Below are 23,941 nucleotides of genomic sequence, written 5' to 3'. Positions count from 1 at the left end.
GTCGTTTCCTCATGTATTTTATTCAATAAATCCTCAGTTTAGTCACTAAATTTATAAAATCCATCAAAAAAAAAAATTGTGGTGGCCAGGCTTTGAACCTGGACCTTGAATATATTATGTATTGTTCATACCAACTAAGCTAAACTTACGAGGACAAATCCATCAATTTATCTCTGCTATTAAGATGTTAGAGACTAATAACATGAAAAAATGCATATACTTAGGGAGTAGAGAACTTATGTCCTTTAACGTAGCTTAGTTGGTAGGGACAATGTATAGTAAAATATACAGGTTGAAGTTCGAACCCCGGAATCCCCACTTGAAATTTTACCCACTAGCCTACTTAAAAAAAAAAAAAAACTTAATTGATGAATTTCATATACTTTAAATATATTATTTATTATATTTATATATTTTAAGAATTGAATTTGAGAGAAAATGATACTTTAAAAACGAAATTAGTGATTTATTTTACTTTATTCCACACATGGTTGTTTTTTTTATCCCATATGAACTGCACCAGCAACTATGCTTCCTTTTCATGAAAATTCTAATTTAAGAACCTTCCAGGAAAACTCCTACTCACAAGGACAAGAAAATATTTCCTCATGAAATTTCTTATATAAATAGGAAACAACCTAGCAAATGAAATTCACTTCCAAGCTAATACGTAAAAAAAAAGTTTAGCTGAGTGAAGAAGTGTCCTAAGGGAGAATATTGGAAAATGGGGATTGAGGAAATTGGCAGCTATGAAGCACCACTACCCCTTCTCTCACTGAATCATGTGTCCATATTATGCAGATCAGTGTTGGACTCTATGAGGTTCTATGAAGAAGTCTTGGGTTTTGGTCTCATCAAACGCCCTTCCTCTTTCAAATTCAATGGAGCATGGTTAGTTCCTATATACTTTGCTTTATTACCATTTTCTTTATGAAACTTTATATCCATTATTTTGGTTGAACAAATATTTAATGCGTTACCATTTTTTGTTTTGTTTTGTGTAGGTTGTATAATTATGGGTTTGGCATACACTTGCTTGAGAATCCAAATTATGATGAATTTGATGCCCCTATGAGTGAATCACGACCCATTAATCCCAAGGACAACCATATATCATTCCAAGTAATTAACCTGTGCATTCTAAATTTCTAGTCTAGTTTTAAATCTAGTAAAAAATAATTACTAAAAGTGTTTCAATTTGGCTTTGTGCAGTGTACAGATGTTGGGCTAGTGAAAATGAGGTTGGAAGAAATGGGGATGAAGTATGTTACAGCTTTGGTAGAGGATGAAGGAATCAAGGTGGAGCAGGTGTTCTTCCATGACCCTGATGGATACATGATAGAACTTTGCAACTGTGAGAATATCCCAATAGTTCCCATTTCTTCTGCTTCCTGCTCTTTCAAGGCACGAGGCCAGAGCTTTAAGAAGACTGTTTCTAACAAGTGTGGGTTCATGGAAAATGTTATGATGCGAAGCTTGAGCATGGACATGATGAACTTTGCGTTTTAAGTTATTCATATTGTTGAAATAAGGTGTTGAAAATAACTTCAACTTCCTCTTTTTGTCTGTAAGATAAGGAAAGTGTTTGTTCTTCAAGACAAGGAAAAGGTGCAGAGCATTGTTGTTAATTTATGTATTCAAAACTATCCAAAACTATGTTGTATATCGTGAGTTTGAAATAATAAAATTGTGAAACTTGTTGTATGATACAACTTGTAACAAATTTTTAACAGGGGACTTCTTTATTACTTTTACCCTACGAATGAAGAAAATAACAGCCTATATAAATTGTATAGTTTGACAAGGTAGAGCTTGACTACCAAAAAACTTATTAAATAGGTGGATCCATATATACCCAGCCACTAAATTTATCACCCGGTACCACATTGTAGTGTTGGTTTCATATCAAAATGAAAGGAATTTGTTTCGTTTTCAAAAAGAAAAAAAATAATAATCAAAAGATACACTTGTTTTACGATCAAACTCCTGTTAGACGCCGCTAATTCTAAACAACCTATCAAAAATGTTAAAAACCTCAACTGACGCAAATAAAAAACAAAAGACGTAGACGATAAATTAGGCTAAGTCACGATATCGACAACGTGATTTTAGCAAATACTTTAGAGCTTCAACAAAACGACAGCTTTGCAAAATTCGCTGTCAATCCAAACATGTATAACCTTGTGTTGACAGCTTCAGTGCTATCTACAAGCCAATTTAACATTTACTATTACAACTGCAACACATGCAGTCCTGCCCAAACCAGAGAAAGATGCTATCATCTTCATAAAAACAGATTTAAAGACATACAGAGAGATCATATTGAATAAAATAATATTAATGAAAGGTCTCGGTTGTTTGGGAGATACATTTTGATAAGTACAAAACCATACTTAATAAGTTATTGGAATCAAAACAAGCATCTGTCTAAGTATATAGATCTCTGATCTATTAATTGAGCATATATAATTCAAAACTAATGACGCGCAGAGAAAAGCTTTATTATTGGTCCTAGATCACCTCAACTTTATAAAGAGTGCATAAATAAATAGAATAACATGAATAATGATAAGCAGCAACCAGTGTACGAACATTAGCAAAACCAGCTCCACAGTGACATTCACTGTGGCTCTGTAAACCACGACCAACATGAAATATGACATTACTCAGCCCTGGATTGACCAGCACGGGAAGAGAGGATGATACCAACAATGAGTCCGTACAACGCCAGCGCCTCAGCGAAAATGAGGATGAGAATCATTCCAACAAAAAGCTTTGGCTGTTGAGCATTTGCTCTGCAAAAGACAGTTATCAGCAAGTCAAATTCAATTCATTGAAATGAAGCTTAAAAGTAAATTATATTTGTTCAATCAGTACTAAATTTTGAAGCAACTGGATGGAACAAAAAATGCCACACAATGTGTCACCTAAAACTAACCAAATAGAATTCCCGAACTAATTGTAACCAGGGATCAAATGAAACCGACAGTAGAATAAAGTATAATTGCAATTCTTTACTACTTAGTTGACCAACAATAGATGTTAACTTATCACAACAAAAAGTGTGTGCATTCAATATATATCCGTAAATCAATGAGATCTCTACTATACTTCCCAGCCAACGTGGTAACCATTGTCATCAACAGGTGAAGGCACTAACCATGTGGTCCTTTATCCAATGAATCTAAAGCAATAAATTTAACAGTTTGACCAATTACTTCATGTAGTGCAATGTTTTAAAGGTTATCATGATATCTCCGTGAAAATTCAGGGCTCAAAGAAAATAAACTGAAACATGTAAAACTGAAAAGAAAGAAGCTACTTAGATGGGTATCAGATTGGGAGAGACTGGAGAGTCAAACACATGAAACAACATCTTAGTGAAGAAATCATTGACAATAGTAATAGTGACACAAGTAGTAGCATTAATAAGTCGGGACCAGTAATTCAATGAATAATAGAAAAACAATGAGGTATCAATCATATATTCCTAAACACTTTTGAAGAAGTTAACTAGGTGAGAATAGTTATTTCTTCATTTGAGGAGTTGTAAACATGCAACCATATAAAATATTTTGTAAAACAGTTCTACGTTGATATTGACTCTAACTGAATATCAAAATCCATAGATGAAATGCATGAATTACCTAACATACCAATGCAAACAATCGCGGCAATACAAAATTATATATGCATTGAGCCCAAGGTCACATAACCAGACATGGTCAGTTTTCACACAACATAATTTGGATAAGCAACTAGGCCATATGACTGCAAGTTCTGTCACTTGTATAAATTGGAACTTCAGTAAATTCTCATTTAACTATCATAGGGACACCAGGAAAAGTAAACAACCGCATATCCAAACACACACTTCAGCACTTATCACACAAGAGTATACTGTGTATGCATTAATTTTTTCTACAAGCAGTGTTGCTGTCAAACGCCAATCATGGAAAAATTGGTATATTCAAATTCCGCTACACAATATTGCTATAGCACCGTATAGCCACTATTTTTTTACAACATTTGTATTGAATAGCATATCGTAGAACAAACAGCGATCCATTCAAAATTGCTATGATATAGCGCTTCTATTTAACAACACTGTATACAAATCAATTCAAATTTGCTATGATATAGTGCTTCTATAAGCAAATTTGTGTAGCTTAAGAAAAGAAGCTGAAAAAAACAGCTTATAAAAATATTGAAAGATGTTTTTATAAAAATATAATTCATATACATCGCAGAGTGTAAAGATTTTTAACACAGTAAATCAATCATAATCATCAGATCATTAAAAACATCGGACTTCAATCGTAACTACTTCTAAAGTCACACATATGATTAAATTTAATTATCTGTCTATCAAAATTAAGCTCTTTTTATAACCTAAGTACATCATGAACGAATCATAGATAAAATAAAAGAGATGAGTTGAAATACCTAACGCCGGCATCACCGACGATGCCGATAGCCATACCAGCAGAAAGACCAGCAAGACCACAAGCAAGACCAGAAGAAAGATGAGCGTAACCATCAAAGAGATAATAAGATTTAGCCTTAGGATTAATCCCAGTACTAATAATAACAGCAATAATCAAACCATAAATACCCAAAACACCAGCCATAACAACAGGAACAATAGATTTCATAACAAGTTCAGGTCTCATCACTCCCATCGATGCTACTCCTACACCACTCTTTGCTGTTCCGTATGCCGCTCCCATACCTGCAACACAACACAATTAATAAACGACATCGTTTCAGAGATATTCAATTTATTATGATATGATTGATGCTTACATGAGAAAACGAGTGCCGCGGCGGCGCCGAGGAAGCCGAAGAAGGGAGCAGTTTCATCGCCGCTGAATGGAGCCATTTTTGTGGATCGATCTGTTTTGCTTTGCTTCCTCTCTGTTTCTGATCTGTGATCGGGACTTCTTCGTGTTCTTTTTTCTGCCTTTTATTTTTTGTTTAATATCACTCGCATCCTTATTATTGCAAAATAATAATTCATCAATAAAATAATTAAATTATTATTAAATACAAATATTTCTTTTGGAATGTTGTTACAAATAATAAAAAAAATTATTTGAAATATGTCAAGTAATATTATTACTAAATCATTGGACTAAAGCATATAAGATATACTCTTGCGGTCATTATTATTAGTTTGTCTTCATAGAAGTTACTTCATTGAAAATTAACTCTTCAACTTTAATGATTTGAGTTCGAGACCAGACGAATAAATAATAATAAAAAACTATCAGTTTAGTTTTGATTTTTGTCATATTTTTCCACGAAATTTGAAACAATTTAAATTGATGAACAACAAGATTGTTTGGTTCAGTTGAATGTGTTGACTTTTGACAAAATTTAAAACTTACTTTATAAAATTTGAATAATAAATTTACCTTTTTAAAATATTATAGATTTTTTATAGGATTAAAATAAATTTTTTGATAAAATTAAAATACATTATAAGCAATTAAAAAGTAATATATAATGATTAAAAGATTCCTTGAGTAAGTTGCATACTTGTGTCACAACTCAAAAGTGTGAATTTTTGTTGGAGATTTTCTTTTTCCATCCTGCTAACTTTTCATACGCCCTCAAAAATTTCTAAGTTGTCCCCATTTAAATTATATAAGTTGAGCCTAATTGTACTATTTTGGATTATATAATATCAATGCTGGAAAAAAAAAATGATGATCAAAGGTCTCTTCTAACCATCATACCATCTCTATAAAAACCGTACGTAAGTTTTGGGATGGCCATATCATGATAAAAATAAAATCAATTTGATACAAATAACCATTTATTAAACAACTTTTTAATTTTTCAGAAATCTTAAACCAACGAAGATTGTAACCAAAAAAAAACCAACGAAGATTTGAACGTACAAAGTATTAATTTTTTGTAGTATTTGGAGGGTAATTGTTAAGTGGTTAAGCATTTCGAGTTCTTTAACATATAAAGCAAGCAGCTCATGGCCATTAATTTTGTAACATATTTTTATTTTCAGAAATATCTCAAGAAAGCTTCAATTAATTTGGATGGCAACATTTGACTAACTTTAAAAGAACGTAACAATCATCTCTTTTGTTAAAAAAATTCATCTGTGTCTAATTTGATAGATACGATAAAGATTCATTCTTTGTGATGGTATAAAACAAAATCTCTTAAATTTGGCTATCATCTAAATCATTGGTGGTGCATTGTTGCTTTTGTCTCGATTGTAACATTTTGAGTTTTTCCATGTGTTGGATTGTTGATTTGTAACTTTGATGTGGTCGCTATTTTCCCTTTGCACTTTGTGTCTCATCAAAAAAAATAAAAAATTATTTGCACATATTGTGCTTAAATAGCTTATTAATATGATTTAAGTAAAATTACATATACCATCCTTTATGTTAGCTCTAAAAAAAAATTCTGTTAGATCATTTAAGTCTCAAAATATGCATATGTTGTGGTCTATCTTGTACTTCCGTTAAACTCTATTAAAAAATTGTTGTAACAAAAGAAACTCTTAAAATTTTTACATTCTAATATGGAGCCTCAAACTTAGTTAATAACAAAATTTATTAATAATCCCATAAATCTGCAATCATCTTCTGCAAACTCAGAAAATCTTCGATATTCATATCCCCATTTTCTTCTTCTCCAAACCCATAAATTCTCAATCTTCTAGAAGGGGGTGAGTATTGGGTATTTCTTGAATTTTATTTTATAAAACTTAATAATATTTTAATTTATTATTTTAGTTGTGTCACGTTAGCATCTACAATTTGTTTAACATAGTTGAACGCTAGTACAAAAAAGGACCACAACATGAATATTTTGAGACTTAAAGAACCTATTTAGAAAAATAAAACTTAAATGAAATATTTGAGATTTGTGACTAACATAAAAGACAACAAGTATGTTCTCGTGAGCTTAACTCAGTTAGTAATGACAATGCATAATATATGCAAGATTTGAGGTTCTAACCCAGACCACCACTAAAAAAAAAGACAACAAGTATAATTTTGCATATATTTGATTTAAAACAATTCACTAGAAATTGTTCTTAACCAACACTAGAATACATCTCAAAAGACTTGAATGATTCATATTGAATGACTCCTAAAAAATTTAGAACCCTTGAATAGGTTGCATATTTGTGTCACAACTCACAAGTGTGGATTTTTGTTAGAGATTTTCATTTTCCATCCTACTAACTTATCACGTGCCCTAAAAAAATTCAAAGTGTTCCCATTTCGATTATATAATATGAAGCCTAATTGTGTTATTTTGGATTATATAATACAAATGCTGCAAAAAAAGAAAACAAGAAATGATGATCAAATATTTCTGCTGACCATCGTACCTTCCCCACAAAAATCACACATGAATGGTCTACAAAGTTGAACATAAACGATATCTAAATTCAATCCAAGTCAATAAAATATGTAAACTATGTCATTAGAGTATCCAAAATCATTTGACCTTTCAAAGACCTGCCGATCAAGACACCGTCCACATTTTGGGTTGTTTCATATTATATAATCTGATCTCTGAAACCTGCCTAGATTTTGTTAAAATTTGAATGACACATTTCAAATTATAAAATCTAAACCATGTTTAGAACACAACAAATATAAAAAATGTCATTAAATCAAATTCTACAACGACAACAACAACATAAACTAAACATAACAATTTCAGCAACAAAATTTAACAAACAAAATAAAACAACATAAAACAACAAAATTCAATACAAACAAGATCATGGATCAACCAAATAAAATCATTATCGGTTCAATCAATGCAAGCCATGATTTCTTTGTAGATCTAGAGACAAAATATCAAACTTTTCAAAAATATCATGAAAATATATATCTGACAAAGAAAGCGTCTAACTCAATCGGCCTTTGAACTATACTGACCAAATATAGAGAATATGGTTTTCACGTTGGCGTTGTTCAAGAACTTCGTCTAGGTGAACCGAATACGTCCATTTGATTCATTTAATGGACATTGATGGAAAAATTGGCAAGTGCACCGAATCATAACAAGTAATAAAGTAGTAAGTTTATCGTACTCCACAGGGATTGTCGTTCAACTTAGCAAATATCAAAGCTTAATTTAAAGAGTGAAATTAAAATAGATTTGAGTAGATTTGCAGGATTTAATTGAACTACTCAATGCAAGATTAGGTTTGTGATTCAGACGATTAACGGCGATTAGGAAATCATTGAATCCCCCTTCGTCTTTGTTAGAATTAACTTAGAAAACAATAAGTTATGTGGTGTATGTAACAGCCCGTTTTTCGCTAGATTTATTTTATTATTTATTTATGTGTGTTCTATGTGCTCTTATGTGATTATTTGCTTCTGTGTGTATTTTTGGTTGGGAATCGTAGAATTCGGTGTTAGAAGGGTATTTTAGTCATTTTGGACTTAGGGGCATTTTGGTCATTTTGAGGGCAGTGGCAATTTTGTAATTTTTCAGAAAGTTATTTTTAGTGCTTAGTGAGGGTTTTATTTTACTAGTTGCTAGAGGGTGTAGTAATTATTTTATTTACCGTTAAGTGACCGTTAGTGTTATATTTTACCGGTAAGTGAGTAGTGACATTTTGAGTGTTAGAATAGAAATGGGTTAGGCCCATTAAGGTTTAAGAAATAAGCCCAATTGAGTAGAGCTAGTATATAAACTCTAGTTGTTGGTAAAACTAGGTTTTACAAACATTTTCATTTCATTTGAGAAGAGAAGAGATAGAGGCTAGAGGGAAGAACAAGGGTTAGAGCTTGAAGAGGGGATTCATCATCTAGGAGCTAAATTGAAGCTTTGGTTAGAGATTCTTGGTGTTAGAGGTAAGAGGGTTAGGTTTCAACCATAATTCACATCTTTTTCTTTTTACCCATTTTTATGAAATTGATGAATTGAACCTAATTGTTGTTAAATTCGTGCTTACTTGTTGCTGTTATGTTTAAGAACATGTTTTATATGGTAATTGCATGTTAGTATGTGAATTAACATGTTTAAATGCATAGTTGTTGGTGTTTTGTGTTCTTGAGCAAAATTGATGAAAAATGAAGTTGTGATGTTGAATTGTGCATGAAGTTGTGTTCATTAGTTGTTGTTGATGATTGTTGAACTGTTAGAATCAAATTGGTGTGACTGGAATCGTTATTTATGGATTCATGAGGAGATTTGTGGTTATGTGGGTGTTTTTGAGAAAATTCATGATTTTGATGAAATGAGCCATATTGTTGTTTCTAATGCATGATTCATGTTTGTTTAAGTGTATTGAACCTATTTTGACCCTTAAACACTTTCTGGAAGTTGATTTGGGAGTTGGGGGTTTGAAAATTGGGATTTTGGGTGAAAATGGGGTGAAAACCCGTAACAGCTGAAGAAATTCGCCAGAATTTCGCTAATAGCGAAACTCTCTGGACTTTTTTCGCTGTTGGCGAAAATTTCGCTAATAGCGAAATTGTCTGAAGAATTTCGCTAATAGCTCAGATTTCGCTAATAGCGAAATTGCCAGAACACAGCTTTTCTGTTTTGTTCATTTGAGCTTTTGGGGACCAATCTAATACTTCTAAAATGTTTCTTTGGACTTAATTAGCACCTGTTTACACCTTTAATCCTACTGGAACAAGATTTGAGTTGGTTTGGACTTGAATTTATGAAAATCGTCTAACTTTTGTGAAAACGGTCCAAACGTCAATTTTTCCAAAAACTCGTTTTCTCCGGAAATTGAAGTGGGATTAGAGTTGTATATTGTTTATATGATTTTTAAAAATGGATGTGATTGGTTCTATCAAGTTTGAACTTGTTTTGCTTTGAAAATGGAAAATTTTGTGAAAAGTGATAAAATGAGACGAACTTTGAGTTTTTATGAATTCGTCGGATTTGGCCGATGAAATGCTTATGTATCCTCTACTGCACACACATGTGGACTGTGAGCATACAAGGCATAGGCTATTGAGCTTGTTTACTTGGTTTTGAATTAATTGTTCAATTAATTTTTAAGTTATGACTTGGAGAGACGAACTTGATTAAAGATGACTTTTGAGAATCAATTGATTGTGAATCCTTTATGGAGAGTTATTATATGTTATGTGGAGATGATTGGTGATGTAATTATGTGACAACTACATGTTGTGTGATTTTTGGATGTTGTTGGTGATTGTATATATGATATGTGGTGGTGAATTGTTAATGATTGCATATATACATGTATTGGTGATGGTGAGGTGATTATTGTTTGTGTGAACATATGCATTGTAGTTGAGTCATATGTTCATGCATTCATGACTGATGGTGGTGGATTTTATATCCAAGACTGATGGTGGCGGATTTTATATCCAATTGAGGTGAGTACGATGTTTTTGTTGCATCGAAGGTGACGACCTTGAGGTGTTTTGGTACCACATGCATCTAGAGAAGAGTTTAGAACATTGCATGCATTTGAATAATTGATGAGTTGTGTCATAATTAAATATATGACTTGGTGAATTGTGTGTTGGTGAAATTTGGTGAATGTTGTGATTGTGTGGATTGATGTATAAGTACATTGGTGGATTTTGTGGATGGTTGTGAATAATTGATTTATGCTCTAATTGCATGTCTTATTTGTTTGTACTTATACACTTGGTGAATCTATTTGATGATAATTGATTGGATGATAATGATGAGGTGAGAATTGTATATGTATATACATAAGATGTGGTGATTTCTCTGATGATGATGATTGATTGCTTGTAACTTGAAATGATGAATTGTACTTGTTGAATTAAGCATGCTAAATGAGTAATGAGGTAAGTGATGTGATCATTGATTGATGTTGATAAATGATGAGCTTTTGTTGATGACTTGATTAGAGGTTGAATATGCATGCTATGCTATGGTAATAATGCGATAGCTTGAAATGTAAGTGATGGGGGATAATAATGATCATGTGATGCTAGTGTTCTAGGAGGGAGGGTTCTGTGTATGTGATACGTGTATGATACACTTGTGGAGATGAACTTGGAATGATAATATGCATGTGTTGTGATTACTTATGAATATATGTATGGATTGTTATTCTTGAATATATTCTTTCATTTCCAATGTTCATTATAAATGTTTTTCGTGGATTATGATGATGTAATGCTAACCCTCAGTGGTCTGTGGTGGACCGCCTACCTTTCTGTATGGACGGGTAGACGGCGTGCAGGATGCTTAGTTGTTGCTTGTTGATGCCGAGGAGTGGAGTTCCTCTTTTTCATGCAAGTGTCTAGATTAGGGCTCTGATCTAGGATAGTCCTTGCATGTTGTTTCATTTTGACTATGTATCTTGGAGTTGTTGATATATTACGTTATTTGGGATTTGGAGAATACAATTGTATTTTGTTGAGATCTGGAGATGTTTTATGATTTTTAAGTATGTCCGCTGCTATGTTGTGTAACATGATCTTTATGCATGTGTGTTTGAATTCGAAGACGTAGCATCTATTTCTAGAATATGTTTGTATATTCGCGCGTTTTACCGCTTATTAGGAATAGGGTGTTACAGTGTATACTCATGATTTAAGAAACTAAATTTAGAAATTCTTATTAACCCTAACAATAACATGTGCGGCAAGATAACCTAATTATAATTACAGAGTTACCGGAAGGAAGATTTAGAAATTACGAAGTTTCATACTTAATTTCATTAATTATGATGAAGAATTAAGCAATTGGAACTGCCATGAACAATGCAATAAATTTGGGTTGTCAATCCTACTAATTCTCTACATATTAATTTTCAAGATTACCAATACAGATTCTCAATTGAAATAGCATTAAGCACAGGCAAGAACGAATTAAATCGGACACAAGAAAAACATAATTGAATATAAACTTTATTAATTGAATCAATCCAACAAATAAGAAGGGGTTCATCTTAGAACCCTAATCAACAGGTTTAGTTGCTCATAGCAAACATACATCATAATAAAACAATAGAAAAAACATACCCTAGAGAAAACAAGAGGAGGATGGAATCCTTCCTTGGAATTCTAATGTTTGACTCTTGCCTTGAACCACTAGCTTTCTAAATGAATAATAATGTTTGCAAGAGTCTCTATTTATAGCACAAGATTACTTAGGGTTTAAGAGAAGAAAACTGGGCTTTTTACATCGATCCAGAGAGAAACAAAATAAATGCAAGGAAATGTGATCATGGAATATTCGGTATAATAATCTTCGCTAGACTTAGCAATTTCCATGATTTTGGGTGGTCAAATGTTTTATTGACTTATATTGACTGATGATACATTCTATGTTTAACATTTTCCTAGAAATACCTTTTTTTTCCTCCTTCCAGTTTCTTCAATTTTAAAACTCATTTTCATCTTCCTTCTCTCCTTTTCTTTCTTACATTTCTTTCGGGACAATTATGATGTTAATGTTCGATTGTTGGCTTTTCATACGAAGGTCAACAAAGATCATATGTTATCGTGTGGGACTAATATGAATGCTCGAAAGGGGGTTGTTCATCCCCATCTTGAATTCCAGATAGGTTTCAATTTGCGATTATTCATAGCAGTTTCCATCTTCACCTGCTACATCATCGTGTGTTTCTAAATACTTCGGAGGGCACACGAGAGGGATGAGAAACCTTCTTCTCCTTCCCCCTCTATTTTGTACTAATTAGTATTATGTTAATGTAAATATATTATGAATTCCTCTTCAATTAATAAAATGTGTTTATTAAATTTCCTTGACAATTTATATCATGTCACTTTATATTATGTCATTGGTTTAAATACGCATTTCTTCCCTGTAATTTGGGCGTGTTTTGGTTTTCGTCCCTGCAAAAAAAAAAATTAAAAACATCCCTGCAAATTTTTTTTTGTTTTAAAAAGATCCCTTACCCCACCATTCAGCTGAGTTGGCATGGTTTTGGCCACGTGGGAGTTGCTGACTGTGCAACTTTTGCCACGTGGCATGCCACATAATATTAAATTTTTAAAAATATTTTTAAAATTCTGAAAATTGTTTTTAAAATTAAAAAATATGAAAATAAATTTTAGAAATTAAAAAAACAATTTAAAAATTCTGAAAATAAATTTAAAAATATTAAAATAATTTTCTTATTTTTTTTGTATAATTTTCAAAATAAAATTAATTTTTTTAATATTATATATTCTGAAATTTCTGAAAATAACTTTCCGAAAAAAATGTATTTTTATTTAAATTAAAATTTTCGTAAAAGAACAAGAAATTAGAATTCTTTTTCCAAAATTATAAATTATTTTCAGATAACGTAATTTAAAAAATATTAATTTCCATATTTTAATTTTCAAAAATTTATATTCAGATTTTAAAAAATTATATAATTTTCCATTTTTTTTCATATTTAAAAAAATTAAATTTTTTAAAATTATATAATCGAAATTTTAAAAATGTTTTTTAAAATTTAATATTATGTGGCATGCCACGTCAGCGCCACGTGGCAAAAGTTGCACAGTCAGCAACTGCCACGTGGCCAAAACCATGCCACTTCAACGTTTTGGTTGGGCCAGGGACCTTTTTAAAACAAAAATTTTTGCAAGGATGGTTTTAAATTTTTTATTTTGCAAGAACTAAAACCAAAACACGCCCAAATTACAAGGACAAAATGCATATTTAAGCCTATGTCATTTTAAAAAATTGAGTTGAATTTGATCAAAACTAAGTAAACATAACTTTGGATTTTATAATCCCAAAAAACGACAAATATGCTTCGGATAAGAGGTAAAATAATCAATTTAGAGGTTCGTGAGAAGTGTATAGGATGAAAACAAAATCTCCTTTTGTTGTTGGTTAAAACAACCATGAATTTCATAAGAGTGGCCCTCTTTGTTGGCAATGGAATCTAAAATTGATACGACTTTCAATATTAGTTTTGTGAGTAAGACCCATAAATTCTTGAGTAGGTCTAAAACAAAGATCATACGAGCTACTTTTACTCTTTTTCTGCATTTTTCTTAAAAATCATACCCATATGGACTTGTCAATCTAGACGGAAGGAAAAAAAATCTATTTTTTCTCGGATTCGAGTGAATGAATAAAAAGATAGTGTTTTTCCTTCACAATGTTGTGAAATCCATGGGATGCAAAAAGTAGCTCTCAAATCATTAAAAACTTTGTCAAATCTTCTAAAAAAAATATATGTAGGAGATAGAATATTGTTCAACTTTGTTATATAGCGTCAATGTCCTTTATGGATTGATCGTGATACCTTACTTCACTCTCTCATTCTTTTTTGGCTTAAACACATTTTTTTGTCTTATCTTTATTTCAGGGTTCATATTGATCCCTTATTAAAAATAATGATGCATATAAGTCCTTTAATTTGTTTAATTGGTACCATGTTATTCATTTCCATGCAAATTCGTAGTTATGAAGTGCAAGATCCATGTGAATTTGTGTTGGATCCACTCTCTACACCGTTGTTAAATGATTTTTAAAAAAGGAAACTTATGAGGAACCTCGTGAATTTGACATGTTAGCTCAGATGAGGAAGAAAATTGGTTGCAGTCTCTAGTTTGGGGTGAAGAATTTGAGAAAAAAATGGGTTCCAATGAACCATAATTTTCATTTATATGGGAATTGGTAAAGTGGAAAAAAGGAGATGTTGACTTACATGCCACATATATTACAGTTAATGTCATAACCTTTGATAACATGAAAGGGAGTAACGTGATACCAATTAAACATATCAAAAGACCTATATGCACCCATATTTTTAAATAAGGGATCAACATGAACCCGAAAATAAAGATTAACGTCATTACATGTTGAATTCATGAATAAATTTCAGGAACTTTTATGGTACAATCATAAATTGAGGTGTACTCAAACTCTTGTTTTCTAAATTTATAAATAAACGATCATTTGTATGAAATAAAGAGTTATTTGTCGACTTTTATATTTTAGAAAATATCATGTCATAAAAAAAACATAATTTCCTAGTTTATAAAAATCATACTAATTTACATTTTACCGTAAAAAAATAATTAATATTCTCTATAATAAATAGTAAAAATTCCGGAAAAAAGTAAATTTTATTTCACCGACAGATAAATAAGATTATAATAGTAAATGTTAGAAAATATTTGTTTTCCTTAAAAAAAAAAAAACTCTTTTTACAATCTTATTTATCAAAAGTGTGTGTTTTTCTTATTAAGAACCAAACGAACACCGCAACAAGACGTGAAATCAAACAAAAATGCACAAGACGACGAACAATGCAACGTCATACTCATACCACGAAATTACGAATAAACACAAAAGATAAATTTGATATATATGGAAACCACTTATTTAGATTAAAAGAAAGGGGGAAAATAATGCAAAGGGGATATTATAGGTAAAAAAAAACGACATAAAACCACCACCCCTCCTCAATAAATAAAGGAGAAAGGGAACTTAGAGAGAAGACAAAGTTTCTCTCCATAAAAAACTAGGGTTGGTGTTTTTTCTTTGTGCTCATATTTGTTGTTTTATTGTTTTTCAGTTGGTTTCATTTATGCATATGATAAATTGCAAAGTTTTCTAATTTTTTTTTTTGAAGGAATTTCAAATTTTCTTATGAACCAGCAATATGGCATGTTTTTGAACACGTACTTTGCTGCAGTTTTGGATTTTTATTTATCACAACAAATGAAATATTTTTTGAAGAAGCTAAATTAGCCCACCCAAATTAACACCGGAGAGAATCGAACCTAAGACCTCGAGGAGGAGCACACTCCCAAGTCCCAAGCCAATACCACCAGGCCAACCCAAGTGGGTTCACAACAAATGAAATATTGAATGGTGTAGAGTGACAAATTCTTTTTTTGTTTTGGTACAAAAGAGGGCCAAGGTCCAAAAGAAAACTAAGTAACTAACAGAATATTCCTAGACATGGAAGTGTCGAAGATGTCATCAAAAAGAAGTCTATGGAGCTCACTGGATGGATTCTACATTCTGATACAATTAAAAGAGTCTAGAGAAAAGTTAAAGTTAGTCAACTAATCAGCACATCGTTACCCTCCCTCCAAGTATGACAAAATTGAACTCGCCAACCCATAGCCAGGAGTTTTCGAATGTGTTGCAGCAATATGGGAATTGAGCCACTAAACTTGCAGTTTTATGTAACCATGTCAATCAAGATTTTAGAATCACTTTCAACAATGAGTTGCGGAATGTGCTCTTGCCAAGTCGTCTCCAAACCAAGATACATGCCCCACATTTAAGCATGAAGTACATCACACACTCCAATCTTTCGAATGTAGCCTTTTAGCCATCTCCCTCCAGAGTCGCAGAAGAGGCCACCACAACCTGAATATTCTCCACTTCCTTTACAAGCACCATCACTATTGAATTTAATCCAACCTTCAGGGGGTTTCTTCCAACCTATGTAGATTGTCTCCTTCATTTGAATATTGCGATGAGGTCGTTGGTTTGAACACAAATCTATCTTTCGAGCATAATTTTGGATCGCCAAGACACAGTTATTTGGTTGTTGAAAATTCTCTTCAAAAATAGCTTTGTTTCTCCACGTCCACATGTACCAACAAGTGATCATGAAAGTTGTCTTCAAATTTGCACTATGACCACCAATACCCTGCTTACTTATGTTATTAGAAATCCAATTCTTGCAATCAAAAGTAAAGAAATCAGTTATAAAGTTATATGGAACAAAACGGAGCCATACCTGAGTAGCATATACACAGTCACGAAGCACATGAATGGTAGTCTCATCATCTCGCCCACATCTAATACAAAGTGGAGATATACCCACTCCCCACTTGCTTCTCTGAAAGTTGGTAAGGATGAGCTCCTGAGCTGCCAACTAGATGTAAGTTTGAATAAGGTGTGGTCCTTTCCAGTCCCACAAAGATTTCCAACCTCCCTCTAGAGCATGGATATCCCCATATTGCAACCTATAAGCACTTTGAATAGAAAACTGGTGAGTATTGGTTCCCCCTCATCCTATGGTATCAGGCCCGTCCGCATCGTTTGGGGCAGGTAAAGCAAGGACCTGATTCACAATAGTAGTAGGCAAATTATCCTGCAAAAATATTAAATCCCAATTTCCTTCAGAAGTCCGTGTATCCCTCACAGAAAGAGTGGTATCAATGAGCTTTTGGGAAGCTGAGGTTAGTAGCACGCCGCCTCTATTAATAAACCTATTTTAAGTTTTATTATTTTTTGTCACAATTCAAGCCTTGTTTTTATTCTAAGTGAATCTTTAATTTTTTACAATACAATAGCCAAGAATGAATACTCACTAATTGCACACTTTTTTTTTTTTGGTACAACTAATTGCACACTTTATTTTAAAGCACAATGAAAAAGTGGAATTTTTTTAGAAATTAATGTGACACTAATTAATTATCATTTTACAGCCGTATCTAATAGGATTTGACTCATGTATTTTGAGATTACAAGACAAAATTCTTACATTGAACTAGCAACTCAAATGCAACAACGCAACACTCTCAAATCTCAATCTCTTAGAAATCATTATTGAAGGTAACTTCCTATCACATTAAAACACGTATTACACCTTTTGTTTTTCTCAGTTGGTAAACGCTATTACAAAAGTTCAACCCTTAATACTAACACATTTCATAATCATTCAAAATATATCCAGAAGAGAATTACATTGGTACAACACAATATCTCAAACTTTATTAAGAACGGCTAGTAACAGTGTGAACAGGAATATCCACTCTTGATAAACATAATGATCAATTATTACCTCATTGAATCAAAAATCACAGGTTGATCAATGCTTATAATTTCACACCCATAAATAATGTGTAGAATAGGGGCACAAAGGAATCCCACAAGGGGGTAAGGGGTCTAAAAATCGATTTTAATCATAGTATATTTGAGTAAAATTTTGGAGTCTAGGTTCTTACAGTGAAATGTAATAAGAATTAGCAATATCAATTATAATTATAACAAGGGCTGCGCAATGCAATCATAGTATGCCCCCCTTGAAAAAGTGTAGGCATTGTGATTCACACTCTATACAAAACAGTGGAGAGTGAAGTTGAAGGCTTTGGTGAACCCTATTTTTATGTTTTTTTTCCTTACTTTTCATGTAAAGCTAGCTACATATACCAATTTGAATTAATATAGTTGAAATTTCATAACCAACATAAAACTAAAAGGGTATAAGTAAATCCATATAGGACCCATCAAGCAAAACAAGGATCTTCTTTTGCAGTTCAGCTGTGTTTTTGTCCTCCATTTTCTTAGACCCAATCCATAGTGGAAGATACTAAGAGGGCACACGGGAGAACATTGTAGAGCTAACACACCCAAGAGTTAACTCTTGGCAGTTGATCACTTTTATGATGATGATTAGATGATCACAACATGAATCACTTAGACGTCAAAGAGTTTTTTTTTTTATCTCATTTCTCCTTAAAACCTATCTATAAAAGGGTCTGGCATCACCGGAAAAGTACAATGTCAAGAGTCTCATGTTTGACGAGATATGGCATGAAGATAGGTTTATAAGTTTCAACAATTCATATCTCATAAAGTTAGTTTTGTAAGAATAAGTTAAACTCAATACAAAACCTAAGACAATATCAAAGCATACCAAAGATTTATTGTGCTGCTTACAATCAAGTCATATTCATCAAATTACTAGAGCCATGCTCCGTATATACGGTCTGATAGGGGTGAATATGTTAAAAGTCCCATATTAGACTAGGCATGACAATGGGGCAGGGTGGGGACGGGTTTTACCTTCCCCGTCCCCATACCCGATTCTCATATACATACCTGTTACCCTACCCATACTCAACGGGGATGAGAAATTGAATCCCATCCCCGTCCCCGACGGGTTCGGGTATCCCTGCCCCATCCCCGTCCCCGCATTGAATAATTTTTTTAATAAAAAATAGAAGTTTTTTGCATCCCCAAGAGCAACGTTGTAATACATTATCTAACAATACGCTCACTTTAATATTTGTTAGACGAAATGATTTAGTTGATCCTTTAAATATCAATGGTAGTTTTATTAACTTGACAATTATCAAATAAAATAACATGACATATCAACAAAAAATATTTTTTTACATTTGGGACGGGTTTGGGTATGGGTTCGAGGTGGGTACCTATATACCCGTTACCCGTCCCATACCCGTGTTTTGAAATCGGAGAAAACTCATGCCCATGCCCATACCCAAACCCAGTCAAAACGGGGAAAACCCGTCAAATTGGGTTTGGTTCGGGCGGGTAACCGCGGGTATGGGTTTTGTTGTCATGCCTATATTAGACGAGACACGGTTTGTAGATAAGTTTATAAGTGCATACAATCTCCACTTTACAAATTGGTTTTGTTAAGTTGAGTTTCACTCGACACAAACTTTAAAATATTCTATTATATTAAATCTCTCACTCATCTCACAAAAAAAATTGTCTTCGGTGTTAAAGTGTTTGCAGGTAAACAACAGCAATACAAGCAAAAACCCAACATTTATAAACATAGTTTATGATTTTGTATTGTATTTAATTTATATACAATATCAATGTTAATAACATTTACATACACTGTTAATCAATCACAACCGCTAGATCATTAGAAACATTTAATTTTTATCATAATCAATACTAAAACAACACTAATAACTATTTTATTTTTTTGTTTTATCCCTCAAGTTCTAAGGGAAGGGTCATGGTAATCTCAAATTCAATCGTGAGCTAAATATAGCCTAACCAAAAATTATTCTACACATAAATTAAACTATGTTCTCCAGAACGATTCATCTTTTGATCAATCTCATTAACATATTAAGCTTAATCGCTTGGTTTACACACGTAATTATTGTGATGTTAGGACATTGTAAAACTTTTTACATCATGAGTACATGAAAATTCAACTATTATTTCATAGAAAATGTAAAAATAGTTTAAATAACAATTTTTTTGGATATAGCAACTTTATATGTTGACTTTTTTAACATTATTATTTTATATAGTATTATTAAAATATCATTATTAATTATATTGTTTTTTTAGGGAAATTATATTGTTTATAAACACTTTTTGATGGTAAAACATCGAATTATTATAGAGAGAAGAGATGGTTCTTCACCTCATAAGTCACCACCAAGTCCACCATATACACACAGTTTATACAGGAGGGATCCACAAAGAGGTCTCTTATCAATTCAATGATGTGGTTCGCCGCATGATTCCTGACCCACGGCCGGCCATACCCCGCCGTCCTACGTGGACTAAAACAAATGCACATCATTGTTTCTAAATCATGTCAAATTTTACCTCTCTTCCTTGTGAGTATTACTTACTCCTTCGGTGTCAATTACAAATCACATTGCAAATGAATATATCGCAATTGTATCAAATCGTTACAGGTAAATTGAGCTTTGAACAAAAAGATTGTTTTTATTAGATTGGATAAAAAGGTTTTGATCGGTTGCAATAATGAAAATTAACATATAAAATATGGTTTGAAATTGATAATAAAAAATACATGGATAAGTTTTACTAGATTTTCACATTGAATTGTTAATTTGGCTATGACTACTGATAGAATCCCCTTTATCCAATTACTACCAAACTTATTAATTTGTTTTGTCATAATTCCTTAGTGACAGATAGAGTTGTTAATTCTAAAACAACATTTAATTCCTTAGTGAGTTTAAGATCCGAATTAAGCATGGATCAACAAAATTCTTAATTGGTTTCACGGGTTTGTATATATTCTTAGACTACAAAGACATGAATGTATTATCTTAAAGAGTTCATAAATTCAACTTATGTTTTAGAATATGAACCATAAATTAGTTTAAAGGATCAAAAGCACATAGATGAGAATAATTATTCAGCAAACTTCTTCAATAATCAAAGATCAAATCACATAATAAAGGTTTTTTTTTTTTTAAGGATCACATAATAAAGGTTATCATCTAGTTCTACTCATTTCTAACAATGGGGGGTTTACTTACTCATGACAAATAAACAAGAGATACATATTAAAGAAGAAATACAAGAACAATTCATAAACGATTTTTGAGAAAACTCCTTCAACTATGTAAGAATCAACCCCATCTAGTGCTTCTTTTCTAGGGAACAAGTCTCAAATGAAAAGTGATCAAAAGATGCCTTAATCTGCACGGATGCTGGGGCGCCTAGCGCCCAATTACAGGAAGCCATTACTTGAGGATTGCAGTACTGATGCCCGGAAATGTGTCATTTTCACTCCTTTGCATTCCGAGTTAGGTTTAAGTGCCTTCACAAAATTTGTAGATATGTATTCCCTTTGGACATCTACACCTCAAGATATTATCAAAATACCACACAGATGTCATGCATATTTTCACCAAATTTCAGCACTAAACCAAAGAAACTACGTCAAATGCTTAGTTACCGGAAAGAATAAGATCATAAACACCTTATTTAATCAAAGTAGTATAATTTATTCAAAATAACTCTAAACTCCCTCATTGAATGTAACACTCAGGGACGGTTTCAAGGCCCGGCTAGCCTGAGCAGTTGCCCTTGCAATTTCTTATGTAAATCTCTCTGAATTTCTTATGTAAATCCCTATAAATTGGACAATTTCTTTAGATTTTTTTATTATTATTTACATGCAATTTCTTATGTAAACCCCTATAAGTGTGTTGCAAATTTTTTTCCCCAAGCTTTGTAATAGTTCTGGCTCCGCCACTATAACACTTGTATGTTTCATATCCTTTTGTCTACTGTATATTCTTTCGTTAAGATAATCCAAAATTGTTTTCCTGTTTTGGAAGCCACATTTATATAGTGAAGACATTTCTTTTTTTTTTAGAGCCACAATTATTATAGTGAAGACAATTTTTGAGACAGCTACAAACAAATTTGTCTCTGCCATTACTTTCTTGATTCTCTTTCTATGAATTTTCATCTCGGTCACTTTGGGATTTTCTGATAGCGAAGAAACATTGTCATCATCTACTACAACTATCTAGATATCTAGAGCCTCTAGGTTGCCTCCATATTTTCACTACCAAAGATCACAACTTTCTCCATCAAAGATAGGAGGAACAACCTTTAAAAAGCCTTATCTCCCATCTTCATAGGTCCTTATGAACCTTAGGTCGTTTTTTTTTTTTTTTTGAAGCAAGCATATTTGATTAATTGCCTAGCACAAAAAGTGCAAAAGGCCAAGATTACAACAAGGCCAAAACTGGCACAAAACGGACAGCCCCAAACAGGCGCAGGTTATATACTTTTAGGTCGTGATACTACTGATCAAGTTTTTGTGTTTGTGTTTACAAAAGTATATGAGATATATTTTATATAGAGAAGTCACATTCTAAACTTTATTCATCGCTCTATATATAGAACTCAATTGTGTAATTCAAAAACAGATCTACATCCTTAAAATAAGGAACAAATCCTAAAAATAATCTAATGAGAATTTGAAAAATACATTCTTCTAATGATATCTTATTTTAAATTCAAATCTAAATTTAAAATTTTCTAAAAATATTTAGGTATATTATTCTTAACAAATTGAGACAATTTTAAGTGACATTTTATAATTTAGATAATATATTTAAATTTTTTGCAAAAATGAAATGCTAATTTAATTAGTGATCATACTTTCTATAATATGTATTAGGAACTCAAAAGAAAATTGAGAAATTATATTTTGACATTAAAACTTTGATGTTAAATACTCTGCCCTTGGATTTTTGTGTATTTTTACAATGTTTATAACTTTTAGAAAATTAAAATTAAGACACGGGGTGGCATGAAGACTTCGTGATCATTTCCTCAGCTAATTTGGCTCCTCTTTGTTTGGCTTATTTGGAAAAAACATAACAATAGAATATTTAATAATATCTACACTCCTGTTGCGGAACTTGCGGAAAAGGTTAAGTTTCATTCTTATTGGTGGTTGCGTGCTAATAACGCCGCTTTTGTTTACGGTTGTCAGCAGTGACGGTCGGACCCGTTGTTTTGTTTGGGTATCGGCTAATGCTTGTTTTTTGTTATTGCAATTGACTGACAGACTCGTTGTATTTTGAGCGACCTCTTCGATATATCTTGTGCTAAAGAGGCATCTTGGATTTTGTGAATATGTATCATTTTAGCTTCTTAAAAAAAAATTAAGACACGGATATAAAGATATGTGTGTTGGTAAAAATGGATGGGCCCCATTGCAATGTGGAAAAGTCAAACCAAAGAAGTAAATTGCAATGCTACTTCTCTTTGGTAAAAGAAGCAAATTGCAATGCTACTTCTCTTTGCTGCATGTAGGCTTGTAGTTGGCAGTACATGAAGTTTGAAAATATGAAAAAGTTGGTGAAATAGTAAAACGGTGCATCAATTGTTGAACATAGAAGAACAAGTTCAAATTGTATACAAGCCATACAATCACTTCCTGCATCTATAAATAGAGGTGCATATTAGAAGCAAAACACAACAACACAACAACAAAAACAAGTGTGTATTACATTCAATAGAGAGTTAGAGAAAAACTCAGTGTGAGAATTTTAGGAGAAAATTCCTGGGTGTAATTGGGTTGTGGGTAGTGAGAGTTTTGTGAGTGTTTGTAAACACATATATTTCCCTTTATTAAAGAGATCTGCAGCAGCAGTCCGGAGAGTAGGCATTATTGGCCGAACTTCGTTAACAATCTTGTGTGTTGTTATTCCGCATTTATTTCACTTCCACTTAATCTGACCATAGGGAAATTGTGCGTAGTTTCCTAACAACTGGTATCAGAGCACCTGGATCGGTATCTTTGTTAATTTTTTTGGCAAAAGTACTATTCACGTGAATAGTAATTTTCGTGAATAGTGAAAAATTGGTCAGCGTTACCAATTTGTTCACAGAGGTGTTCTAAAGCATATTAGTTCACCAAAAATTGTCAAAGAAGATCCGGAGAAAGTTAGATTCAAGTGGGAGTCAT

At 32.3% G+C, this 23,941-nt stretch overlaps 2 protein-coding genes and 1 long non-coding RNA gene across 3 annotated transcripts; 2 read left to right on the top strand and 1 right to left on the bottom strand.

The window, feature by feature from the left end:
• The first annotated feature begins 654 nt into the window (after positions 1 to 654).
• Positions 655 to 1,704, top strand: LOC146900724 (glyoxylase I 4-like). Its single transcript, XM_085739036.1, has 3 exons — positions 655 to 891; positions 1,005 to 1,122; positions 1,213 to 1,704. Exons 1-3 carry the CDS (start codon positions 725 to 727, stop codon positions 1,507 to 1,509), a joined length of 582 nt encoding a protein of 193 aa, XP_085595162.1. The 5' UTR covers positions 655 to 724; the 3' UTR covers positions 1,510 to 1,704.
• A 613-nt stretch (positions 1,705 to 2,317) lies between these two features.
• On the bottom strand, positions 2,318 to 4,961 carry LOC146900723 (V-type proton ATPase 16 kDa proteolipid subunit). Its single transcript, XM_085739037.1, has 3 exons — positions 4,807 to 4,961; positions 4,447 to 4,732; positions 2,318 to 2,795 (listed from the first exon to the last, which is right to left on the bottom strand). The coding sequence occupies exons 1-3, from the start codon at positions 4,880 to 4,882 to the stop codon at positions 2,663 to 2,665; spliced, it is 495 nt and encodes a 164-aa protein (XP_085595163.1). The 5' UTR covers positions 4,883 to 4,961; the 3' UTR covers positions 2,318 to 2,662.
• Positions 4,962 to 8,409: 3,448 nt separating this feature from the next.
• LOC146900722 (uncharacterized) lies at positions 8,410 to 11,462 on the top strand. Its single transcript, XR_015023203.1, has 2 exons — positions 8,410 to 8,858; positions 11,202 to 11,462. It is a non-coding gene; the product is annotated as an uncharacterized LOC146900722 (long non-coding RNA).
• Positions 11,463 to 23,941: the final 12,479 nt, after the last annotated feature.

The sequence above is a fragment of the Medicago sativa genome, chromosome 8 (assembly GCF_051527215.1).
Source record: "Medicago sativa cultivar Bolivia chromosome 8, Bolivia_mono, whole genome shotgun sequence".
Taxonomy (NCBI): domain Eukaryota; kingdom Viridiplantae; phylum Streptophyta; class Magnoliopsida; order Fabales; family Fabaceae; genus Medicago; species Medicago sativa.
Note: the sequence above shows the minus strand (reverse complement) of the source record. Positions and strands in the feature narration are given on the sequence as shown.

Excerpts from the sequence above, each read along its gene's own strand:
- LOC146900724 (XM_085739036.1), top strand. The coding sequence starts at position 725 with ATGGGGATTGAGGAAATTGGCAGCTATGAAGCACCACTACCCCTTCTC. Across the intron at positions 892-1,004 it reads TTCAAATTCAATGGAGCATG|GTTGTATAATTATGGGTTTG; the intron begins GTTAGTTCCTAT and ends TGTTTTGTGTAG. Across the intron at positions 1,123-1,212 it reads ACAACCATATATCATTCCAA|TGTACAGATGTTGGGCTAGT; the intron begins GTAATTAACCTG and ends GGCTTTGTGCAG.
- LOC146900723 (XM_085739037.1), bottom strand. The coding sequence starts at position 4,882 with ATGGCTCCATTCAGCGGCGATGAAACTGCTCCCTTCTTCGGCTTCCTC. Across the intron at positions 4,733-4,806 it reads CGCGGCACTCGTTTTCTCAT|GTATGGGAGCGGCATACGGA; the intron begins GTAAGCATCAAT and ends GTTGTGTTGCAG. Across the intron at positions 2,796-4,446 it reads GTCGGTGATGCCGGCGTTAG|AGCAAATGCTCAACAGCCAA; the intron begins GTATTTCAACTC and ends TGTCTTTTGCAG.